Source organism: Macrobrachium rosenbergii, chromosome 3 (assembly GCF_040412425.1).
Source record: "Macrobrachium rosenbergii isolate ZJJX-2024 chromosome 3, ASM4041242v1, whole genome shotgun sequence".
Classification (NCBI taxonomy): Eukaryota; Metazoa; Arthropoda; class Malacostraca; order Decapoda; family Palaemonidae; genus Macrobrachium; species Macrobrachium rosenbergii.
In genome coordinates this window covers 76,960,851-76,973,108 of record NC_089743.1, presented here as the reverse complement: position 1 = coordinate 76,973,108, position 12,258 = coordinate 76,960,851, and the positions used below count along the sequence as shown (strand labels likewise).

General features: G+C 34.8%; 1 protein-coding gene across 2 annotated transcripts in view; it reads left to right on the top strand.

Moving 5' to 3' along the window:
• Positions 1 to 10,740, top strand: part of Tsr1 (Tsr1 ribosome assembly factor) — a 96,841-nt gene extending 86,101 nt beyond the window's left edge. For both annotated transcript variants that reach the window (XM_067082834.1, XM_067082830.1), the window contains one exon: positions 10,286 to 10,740. In XM_067082834.1, the coding sequence (XP_066938935.1) occupies positions 10,286 to 10,524 (239 nt within the window). In that variant the 3' untranslated portion in view covers positions 10,525 to 10,740. The remainder of the gene's footprint in view (positions 1 to 10,285) is intronic.
• The last annotated feature ends 1,518 nt before the right edge of the window (positions 10,741 to 12,258 follow it).

Below are 12,258 nucleotides of genomic sequence, written 5' to 3'. Positions count from 1 at the left end.
TACTTAGAATTTTTTTATTTATACAGTGTGAATGTACGTGGTTATTCTCTTTCCATTGATGATTTTTTTTTTTATTTTTTTCGAATTTTAAAGTTTCTCTGTCTAAAAGGTACATTGATAAATTATGTCATCTCAGGGTTAAATGAGATATCCCAAAGTCCAAGGTTGTTAGATATATATATATATATATATATATATATATATATATATATATATATATATATATATATATAATACTAACAAGCAAACAGAACAATAAAATATTAAGAATTGCAAAAATCAAATTTGAAGATCAAGACCTACCTCAAAAAATAACAATTTTTGGGCCAAAACCACTGCAATGTCAAAATTGTAGTAAATATGGGCACATGAATAAAAACTGGTTAAATAAATGTATATATGCTTATTGTCGTTCTGACAAAATTGCCACACAATGGAAAATGGTAGTGCTGCAAAGGTGAACTGTTGCAAAGATCACAAATCACAGGGTCCAAAGAATGCAGGTTTTTATACAATAATACTAATTGAAAACTTTCTAAACAAGAAAGGATTGGGATGTCCAAGAAGTGAAGCTATAAATTGGAGCTGGAGAGAGAATTCAAGATCTGTCTAAGAAACATACATATTCTTCAGTAACAAAAACCAGTAATGAAACAAACGCCAGATAGCTAACGAACACAAGAAAAAAATCCCAAGAAGAAAATACCTTATAAATGAAAACTAAATTGGTAATAAATAAAGAAACAGGTACCAATGATATGGATAATATTTTATCAAATTCATTTGAAGTATTAATGCACATAGCACAAGAAGATGCTACTACAAAGGTAGCAGAAGAAAGGTGTAATAGACCAGAAATTAAAGACAAAAAGAGACCGTTGGAGAGAACATTTGCCAAAATGAAGAAACCAACTATTAATAGAGAAACTTAGCAAACTAAAAGATAAAGGAAGAAGGAAATTTAGATACTGTTATATATGTACATAACAAAGTATGTTACAGGACAGTTACTTGTAAACTTTACTGACCTGCAGATATCGTAGTATTAGAATACGAATCAAAATTTATAATTATGCAATTTTATAATATATACAACCAATCTAATAAAAATTACGACAATTGATAAAACTAAAGAATTATTTAACAATGCCAAAGAACCTTACACACAGTATAATGCTCACAACCCAATATGGGACTGTAATTGTACAAACTCAAATAGAGCAGGAAGTAAAATAGAATTCATAGATTCAAACGACATGTGCTGTATAAATGATAACGAAACAGCACATATTTTTCAAAAACACATGGAATTTTTTTCAGTAGACTTGCTCTATGTACAACAAACAGAGACAGATTGATTGAATACAGTTGATGACTTGCACAATTGATCATTTCCCAATACACTTTCATTATTGCAAAATAATCCCAAGCCACATGTCCTCAATACAACATTTAGCTTAGATTGGGAACTATAGAATTCCACTCTAGGAATATCCCACCATTTGAGTATGTACAAGATCATAATGAAACAAGTAGCTTCATTGTTGATTTCATTAAAAATGCTGCTGATAAAGTATATCAAAATCTCATCCAGCAAAACACAAAGTCCCATGGTGGTCTGAAAAACTAACAAAATTGATCAAAATAAAATACAAAATTGGAAGATGATTTGATAATTTGAATAGAAAGTTCAGTAAAATAAAACATTACTGATTCAAAAGTTCAGTAAAATAAAACATTACCGATATTAGAAGAAAATTTACAAACACTAACTATATTAATAAATAGAAATTGGGATATATTAAAACCCTACATAACAAAATATCTGAATAGTAAAAATAAAACACTAACTAAACTGTTAGAAATTGTATATTAAAACCTCACATAAATAAAAAATTGCAAAAATTTAACAAAGTAGTAATTCAAGGAAAATATGTGAGGAAATCAGATCTCCCTAATAATACTTCCATACAAAAATATGTAGAAAATGCATTGAAAAATAAAATGGCACCATGTTAAACCATTTCAGACATGCCATACTAAAAGATAGTAAAAGAATACTTGATCCAAAAGGAAAAAGTTATGTAATAGGAGAAAACTTAGCAAAAGTAAGTAGTGTGACAGAAATTTAGATGAACACTTTCCGCATAAAGAAAAATATATAGAATTAATAACAATAAATTTTAAACCATAGAAGATATGTATATAATAGAAAATATAATATGGAAGAGTTGGAAATTGCTCTTGTTGAACAGCAATAAATCTGCCCCTGAGGTGTGACAATATTTGTTTTGGAATGATCAGCACTTTTGGCAAAAGTCATACTTTATTGGAGTTTTATAAATCACTTATGGCTTTTAAAATTATTTTCCAGATGAATGCTTAAAGCCATAGTTATTCCTATTCCCAAACTGAAAGGATCCAAGTAATGCAAACAAATTACAGACCAAACCACTTCTAAGAATGTTATTGTTTGAAATTACTGGAGAGAAATGAAGTGCTCGATTAACGTGGCACGCTCAGAGAGAAAATAAAATTTTGACTCCCACTAATTCGGTCACAATGTAATAGATCTACATTGGAGTCTCTATCTAACTTAGAAGACCACCTACGAAGAGGATATGAACGAAAAGAAATTATTATAGCTGTCTGTTTTGACACTGAAAAGGCATATGATACTACTACATGGAGATATGCAGTGTTAAAAATGATACATAAAAACAGCATCCTTGGACATTTACCAGGTTTATCCAAAACTTTTTGACAAAATGCACTTTTCAAGTGAGAAATGATGATGTATTGTCAAGTACATTTCCACTTGAAAATGATGTTCCACAAGGAAGCTTCCTTTAGTATGCAACCATCAGAAATGACAAAAAATATCATTATCATATATAAATATTGAAATATATGACCGCGGAAAAAAAATTTTCATATATAATTGTATACAAATCGCGCTGTGAGCAAAACGGTTAAAGCTAGTGAGTTATTTTTTTTTATTTGTATTGTACACTAAATTAAATTGCAATGATTATGGTGTACAACAAATTGTAAAACGATCAAAGCAACACGGAGAAAATATCACAAAATGATGCATGAATTCGTAACGCGTGGACATAAAAAAAAGTTTTTTTCAAAAATTCACCATAAATCGGAATATTGTGCTAGAGACTTCCCGTTTGTTGCAAAATGAAGGTAATTGATTGAATATTACTAGACTGTAAGTTTTTTAGCTTACAATTGCAGTTTCCGACCATTTCGGTCGAGTCAAAGTTGACCGAAGGTTGAAATTTTGGCACATCGTGATTTATATGACAATATTTCAAAACTGATAGAAGCTACAACCATGAGTTATTTTTTTTTTGTATTCTACATGAAATTGCGCACATTTTCATATATAAAACTTTATGTAACAACTAATATAAAACGGTGCAAACATTACGACAAATTGACAAAAGAATTTCAGAGATGTTTGGCCGAGTTACCGCGCGCGGGCGTAAGGAAAAAGTTTTTTTCAAAAATTCACCATAAATTGAAATATTGTGCTAGAGACTTCTCTCCCAGGAAGGTCTGTTTGACCAGATAGTCTCAGTTATTATTATCATATTAATCCTTAAACGCTGACTGGACGTATCATACGTCAACTAAAATTGTCTGTTGGGTGCCAAGTGGACGTACCGTATGTCGACTACAAAAAATTTCAACCTTCGGTCAACTTTGACTCGACCGAAATGGTCGAAAAACACAATTGTAAGCTAAAACTCTTACATTCTAGTAATATTCAATCATGTACCTTCATTTGGCAACAATTGAAGTCTCTAGCACAATATTTCGATTTATGGTGAATTTTGAAAAAACTTTTTGGCACCAGTGCGGTAACTCGTGCCGAAAATTTCAGAAATTCTTTCGTCATTTTGTCGTAATTTTTGCACTGTTCTATATTAGCCGTTACATAAAGTTTTATATATGAAAATGCGCAATTTCATGTAAAATACAAAAATACAACCCATGGTTGTAGCTTTTATCAGTTTGGAAATATTTTCATATAAATCACGATAACTGCAAAATTTCAACCTTGGTCAACTTTGACTCGGAACCGAAATGGTCAAAAAAACGCAATTGTAAGCTAAAACTCTTACATTCTTAGCAATATTCAATCATTTACCTCATTTTGCAACCATTGAAGTCTCTTAGCACAATACTGACGACGAGGTGAATTTGAAAAACATTTTCCACGCCCGCGCCAGAAACTCCTCTTTCACACGCTTCACGTTGTCGAATGTTTGCATTGTTTATAATAGTCACACAAAGTTTGCTATATGGAAATGTGCAATTTCTGTAGAATACAACAGAAAATAACCATGGTTGTAGTTTATCAGTTTTGAAATATTTTCATATAAATCAATGATAACTGCCAAATTTTCAACCTTCGGGTAACTTTAACCTGACCTAAAACGAGGTCAAAACGCAATTATAAGCCAAAAACTTTACATTCTAGTAATATTCAATCATGTACTTATTTTTGCAATAAAACTGGAAGTCTCTACAATATTTCGATTTATGGTGAATTTCTGAAAAAATTTTTTTTTTTCCCACGCCCGCGCAAACCGGCCCAACATCTCAGAAATTTTTCATTGTTGTCGTAATGTTTGCATCGTTTTTACATTAGTCGTTACATAAACTTTTTACATATGAAAATGTGCGCAATTTCATGTAAAATACAACAGAAAAGAAGCCTATATTGCAGTTTTTATCAGTTTTGAAATATTTCATAAAATCATGATAACTGCCAAAATTTCAACCTTCATTCAACTTTAACTCGACTGAAATGGTAAAAAAACGCACCAAAGCTAAAACTCTACATTCTAGCATTATTCAATCGCTTACCTTCATTTTGCAATAAATTGAAAGTCTTAGCACAATATTTCGATTTATGGTAACTTTGAAAAAAAACATTTCCTTACGCCTGCACGGCACTCTCGCCAACATCTCTGAAATTCTTTCGCCTCGTTGTCGTAATATTTGTACCGTTTTATATTAGTGTTACATAAACTTTATATATGAAAATGTGCACAATTTATGTAATACAACAGAAAATAACTCATGTTGTAGCTTTTATCATTTTGAAATATTTTCATACAAATACATAAATAGAGAAATTTAATTTTTCGGTCAACTTTAACTGAATTTAAAATGTGGTTGAAACTGCACTGTAAGCTAAAACACTTACAGTCTAGTAATATTCAATCAATTAGCTTCATTTTTTCAACAAACGGAAGTTCTATAACAATATTTCATTTATGGTGAATTTTTAAAAACATTTTTACGTCCGCGCATTACTTAATTCATGCATCATTTTGTGATAATATTTTCTCTGTGTTGCTTTGATCGTTTTACAATTTGTTATATACCAAAATCATTGCAATTTAGTGTACAATACAACTAAAAAAATTAACTAATTAGCTTAAACTGCTGGCGATTAAAGCCACGCATTTGTATACACCTTGGTTTTTTTTCGCTGTAATATATTCCAAATATTTATATATGATAATGATATTTTTTCATTTCATGGTTGTATACCAAACTTCAGGCAATGACAAAAAGAGTCAAAATGAACTCTTAATCTTAAAAACTACTGTTGTGATTTTTTTGAAAACTTTTTCCGCTTCTCAAGCGCATCTCACCGAACGCTGCTGCATTGGGAGACGTTGTAAACAGAGTGCTCGCATGCTTTATGTTAATGAGATATGACTTATTATATTTAATAATTAAAGATTTTAGTCATATTTATTGTATGTACTAAGTACATATTTTTAAATAGAAAAGTTTAATATACATTTATTTTTTATTGGTTTTATGTAATATCATTCTTCATTTTTTACATTCATATTTTAACACCAAATTTTACTAGTATGTCATCATTCACCTATTCATTACCTATCATATCATTAATTTATATATTTCACCTTCACTATGGCGCTGAATAATCCTGATGGGTTCCGGCGCTTGGTCTTCAAGACCTAAATTTTATAATCAATCAATCAGTCAACAAACAACTTCTAATCACTTTACCTTGGTAGATTAGAGGAAATCAGATGAGATCCTACCACCTTCAGAATGACAGCTTCACAGAAACGTCTAGTAGGGACTTGATCAGAGTCTCTATCCAACAGGATACGCAACAGGGAGGAGATGCAAAGTACACTAGCAAAGGTTGTCCTGTCGCAGCCAGTATATATACCACATCATTGCGATGGTGGTTGTGTTGTGACAGTTCCTTCTTAATGAGGTCATCTACTGTCCTCTTCTCAGGGCACGCTGATGTTCCCAGCAGGTACTTGGAAGGGTCATTGAGAGCCAGCCAGTGAAAGGTTTGAGTGATAGTGGTAAAATACTGAGATGATTAGACGTGAGAGGTGAGGTTGTGAGGGTGGAGATGCAGGTGCGACAGATCCTGAAGGGTGAAGTGACCCAGGTAGTAAGCGTAGAACTCTTCCTCAAACAGATCTCAGATAAAACTGCTAGATCAATAACAATATGGAGGGTGTGGTCCAAACGATTGGTCTGTAATGCATGAGAAAGGTTACTAACCCCTCGTTGGTGATAACAGATTTTCAGATGTTTTTAATTACTTGGGGAACGTCTGCCCATTTGACATCTGGGCAGCCATAAGGGATAATGGAGGGGCAAGGGAAAATGCCAGTTAACTCCACACAAACATGTTATAGTTCTATAACATCTAAAATGATTCCTTAATATTAATATGGGAAAAGCACAAAATAAATGGTCAAAAGGATGTTTGTAACATAGTGTGCCAAAGCTACCACTGAAAGGGTGTCGGTTACAGATACTGGTTCAGGGGACGGAGGTCAGCTTTTTAGAGGATTACAATTAGTTGTGATTTCTTTCTATGGTTACATTAGCTGACATTGCTTTCATCTAATGGCCAGAATGTGGAACTTCTCAGTTCTCCTCAAACAAGAATGGAAGTTTACAGTAACTCAAGTATTCGTGGATTTCTCTGTGGAACGTATCTACCCATTATTCGCAGAAAATTCCCCCATTCACGGTATTTTTCACTGAGAAATATTCACTAATTACTGTATTTTTCATATTTTTGACTAAATGCACTTTTTTATGATAAACCACAAAATATCAGGTATAAGATTTGTAGAGGTTTTTTTGTTTAAACTATCAAACAGGCAGTTCTAAGTGTTTTTAGAGGGGTTTTAAGTATTCATGGATTTTAGCTATTTGCAGGGGGTAGGGAATGCATTCATCTTCTGGGATTGCCAAATTAGGACTTAGGGGCTTCTTGTCTCATTTTTGGCAAAAAGGTGAGCACTTTGCCCTTGAGATATTTGACCTTGAGGGGCTGAGGAATCAGATTTCCTGTCCTAGGATCCAACAGGCTTACATGACCACTTTTTGTGGGCACAAAGAGAAGTGGCCTTGCAGGTGTGCTCTCGTGGTCACTTCATAACATCCAGCATTTCTAAAATCTCCTTTACCAACTTAGAGAAAGAAATGCTACTCTTAAGGTATCAAAATCTGAAGAGGCTACCATTGAAGAGCTTTGAGGATAAAGGTGTTATATTCTCAGAACTGAATTGATGAGTGTTAGCATCTTAAAATTGCAAAACGAAGTTCCCTTTGAAACTTTCCTCTCTTGTCTAGCAAGTGCCTCTCACCTTGAAGAAGGCATCCTAGCTTTGGTTAATGGGTTGTATTAGGGTTACCAAAACCTCATGGGATATGCACTTTGTTTGACAATATCATTGGCAATACCACATACTACTGCAGCTGTTGGGAAATTTGAGCTTTTGTGTTTAGACTGATGATCTTGGAGCTACTTTCAAGCTTTGCCTCTCAAATTTATAAGCCTCTTAGACCCTGACAGTACATGTCATGTGGCATATGAAGCACAGTCCTTATTTAATACCTGACCAAGTCTTGTCAACTGTTGTGTTAAGTCTTTTACTACTTTTTCTTTGTTAAGGAACATGGTGATTTCTACTCTGCCTAAGTACCCATCTAGGGTCACAGGCAATTTGAAACTGCATGCATAAATTGGGTTGCTGAGCTGTGTAAGGGCTAAACTCGTACCACTTCTTTCATTCAGATACAAACCTGTTCAGCATTGAAAATTAGCAGACATTTTGTTGTCTGGATAATTATCATGTAATCCAATCCTGGTACATTAGATGTGCGAGTTATGATCTTGCCTATCAGTTTGTTTGGAGTTCTGTTGAGAATGAGGCTACATGGAGTGAAGAATTCTTTGGGAGCTCTGTGGTGCCAGTGTGTATTAAGGATATTTAACTCTGTAGTAATTTGTGTTATTTAAATGGTCACCACACAGGAGCATAGGTCAACTGAAGTGTCACATAGCTTGTTGCTGCAAATTAGTGTCAAGTGGCTTAAAATGAAAGTAATTATGTGATACACTTGCCTTACGATAAGATGTGCATTTGTAAAAATCACCTTACAATGAGATGTGCATTTGTAAAAATATTGTGCGTAAATGAAGGTCGGGTATTGAAGATACAAGCTCAAGGAGGAAGAGGTATTACAAAAATATATAACTGGCAGCAGACCCTTTAAACAGGTTCATTAATATTATTGCTGGCTTCAGCTGCATTTATTTTGTAGAAGACTTTTTCATTTTCTTATTGCAGACTCTTCGCGGAGGTGCGCAGCAACAGCCTCTATATTTGTCATTTCATGGGGGAAAAGTCCAAATCTGATTCTCTGCTTTATATATTCTATACAGTTGTTCCTTACAATTGTTGTCGCTGATTTCGGCTAGACTCCTTCTGTCATTCTCCAGCCGGGAGTAGCAGAGGACCGGCAGATTGCATGGTCCTTCTTGAATTTATACACGGGTTTCAGCAGGGGGTCGCGGATGGCACTCTGATTGGTTGCAGTCAGCGAACCCAAGCCAAATGGCTAAGCTCCGATCCGACAGATCTTCGCAACCTGGGAATGTCATTCATTCCAGCGTTCCCATTGGCCTGCCGTTGTTTGATGTCATGCTGGCTGACATCATCGGTAGTTTGGCTGCTATTGGGCTGAGGATGAATGATGTCATTATCTACTCTTTCTGTCGTAGTCGGGGGATTGTCTCGAAGGGCGCCTCACTCATCAGGGTCATCTCCATTCTCAGGGTTGTCGTTTTCAGGTATTTGTTGGATTTGGTGGGTGTTCTGCATTATTCTTCTTAAATTCGTGGGTAGGAGCGATGCCTCCTGCGTCAAAGAGGATCTCCTGCCACGCCCAGGAGGGTGCCATCATGAACCACGCCCGTGCTACCCACAATATTTCCATCTCCCGCGACAGTATTATACAAAATATAAGTATAATCGGAGAGCCGCCGACCCTCGGCGTCTGCGCCTGCTAGGCGCTCCTCATTGCCGAGAGAAAACCAACAATGAATACAACGCGGGAGGCATCGCTCCTACCCACGAATTTAAGAAGAATAATGCAGAACACCCACCAAATCCAACGAATACCTGAAAACGATAACCCTGAGAATGGAGATGACCCTGATGAGCGAGGCGCCCTTCGAGACAATCCCCCGACTACGACAGAAAGAGTAGATAATGACATCATTCATCCTCAGCCCAATAGCAGCCAAACTACCGATGATGTCAGCCGGCATGACATCACGCAACGGCAGGCCAATGAGAACGCAGGAATGAATGACATTCCCAGGTTGCGAAGATCGGTCAGGATCGAGCTTTGCCGCAGAAATTTGGCTTGAAGTTCGCTGACTGCAACCAATCAGAATTCGCCATCCATGACCCCCCGCTGAAGCCCGTGTATAAATTCAGAAGGACCTATGCAATCTGCCAGTCCTCTACTACCTCCCGCTGGAGAATGACAGAAGAGTCTGTCGAAACGTCGCGGCAACAATTGTATAGAACTAACTGTATAGAATATATAAAGAAGCAGAATCCAGATTTTGACTTTTCCCCCATGAAATGACCAATATAGGCGAGCTGTTAGCACGCACCTCCACTGAAAAGAAGTCCACAATAAAGAAAATAGAAAAAGTCTTCTACAAAATAAATGCAGCTGAAGCAGCAATAATATTCAATAAAAAAAATAATAATAATCATATTTCCTCCTCAGGAAAATAATAATAATCATATTTCCTCCTCAGGAAATTGTAAATTGCATTCATGCTATAACACCATTCTGCACCATATACAGTATATGGATCAAATTAGAATGAATCTTGAAGTTCACAATCTTATAATTTCTCATATACTTTCTTTTCCAGGTACTCACGGTCACATGAAATGTCATTTTGATGGAAAATTGAAATCCCAAGATACTGTACTTCTCAACCTATACAAACGAATGTTTCCCAAGTGGACCTTTGATCCGTACGTTCCACGACCTCCACCTTTATATACCTTCCACTCTTCTGGGAATGTAGATGACCATTCAAGTGATGAAGACTCCAATGTTGATTCTTTGCCTAAGAAAAGAGCAAAAATTGTAAATTTTTTGTCTTGATCATATTCCCTTTATATTACTAAGTATTTAAATAGAGAACTTTTCAACTTTATTTGATGGCCCAAGGAGCACGAGAGATTATATATTGTAAAACAGTATAAGGTACAGGTACACCACCACTTCGTACAGGTTATGTATATACATATTTATGATTCTAATTTCATTTGTTGCTGTTGTCCTAAATTAGTGAGTTTTAAGAATAAAGTTTTGATAGTGCAATTTTTTTCTTATCCTATTCAAAGAAATGTTTTCTGTTTAAATAGCAACTTCAGGCTTGCCTGGTGTAAATGAAGTTTATATCAATTTCAGAAAAACAATTTGGCATCACTGTAAAATCTATTAAAAAATGAAGATCAGCAAAAGGGAACAAAGACCAAGAAAATCTCAAGTAAAAAAAAATATAAATGCCAATCTGAAATGAAATATTACTGCTTATCTCTATCTGGTATATGTCAGGCTTGCTCCATATCACACCCTTTACAAAATTCTTAGAATTTATGTAGTGTACACAAAAAATTTTAATCAATATTTTACTGGTACCTGTGCTTCTCAAACCTTAAAAGTTTTGAGGGATTAGTGCAGTTTAACTGCAGTTTGAAATTGCTAAAAATTACTCAGGTACCAAAGTTTTAGAAAATGTCTACATTTTATTGTACTAAAACTCTCTCTCTCTCTCTCTCTCTCTCTCTCTCTCTCTCTCTCTCTCTCTCTCTCTCTCTCTCTCTCTCTCTCTCTCTCTCTCTCTCTCTCTCTCTCTCTCTCTCTCTCTCTCTCTCTCTCTCTCTCTCTCTCTCTCTCTCTCTCTCTCTCTCTCTCTCTCTCTGCCTGAATATAGGCATAACTTGATTAGTTTTTACATGTAGCTGTAAGCCATACTGTATTTTTAAGGGTAGTGTTGTAAGATAACTTTGAAATAGTATTAAGGTGTTTTAGGATGACAGTTGGTGTTTGGACTATTAAAATAGACAGTAAACTATTAAAATTGGCAGTTATCAGCTTTTTTAGAGGGGGGGGGTCAAGTATTCGCAGATTTTGGCTATCAATGGGTGGTTGTGTTCCCTATCCCCGCAAATACAGGGGTTTGATTGTATCTATTTTGTCACTGGGAAAATAATTTTTAGTGCAACTTTTTTTTTGCATATTTCGAAGTGACATCATGGTTTTTTCAACTGCAAAAACAAATTAAATTAGAGGCCAAATTTCTAAATTTCCCCACAAGAACTTTCATTATTACTTGTAAAATAAGTGGTAAAAATTTGAAGCAATTCTCTTTAATCTTAAGGTAGAGACAGTCATTTACTTTATAATGGGGTCTTATGGCACAGGCATGCCCCTTAAACTTCTCATTTCGTATATTTTTCACTGCATATTTAAATACTGTATTTAGGTACAGTACTTAATGTACCAATGTCACCCCTATCTACTGTACATTAAAAGAAAATGGTAAGGCTTGAATACTGTATGAAAGAAAAAGTCCATGCCTGAATATGTATAGGGATAACTGATTAGTTTTTGCTTTGGTTAAGAGTAAAGTGACAGTTGTAGGAGTGTTCATGCACAGCTGTAAGGGTACAGTTTTGCTTATAACTGAATCGGATAAGAACAGCCCTTTTGCTTGTATTTCAACCATCGTACAGTAATAAATAATTACCATAGTTAGAGTACAAATGAAGTTGAGTAGAATAGGACTGATATATTTTTACATTATACCCTTATTTGGTGTGGATGAAAGAT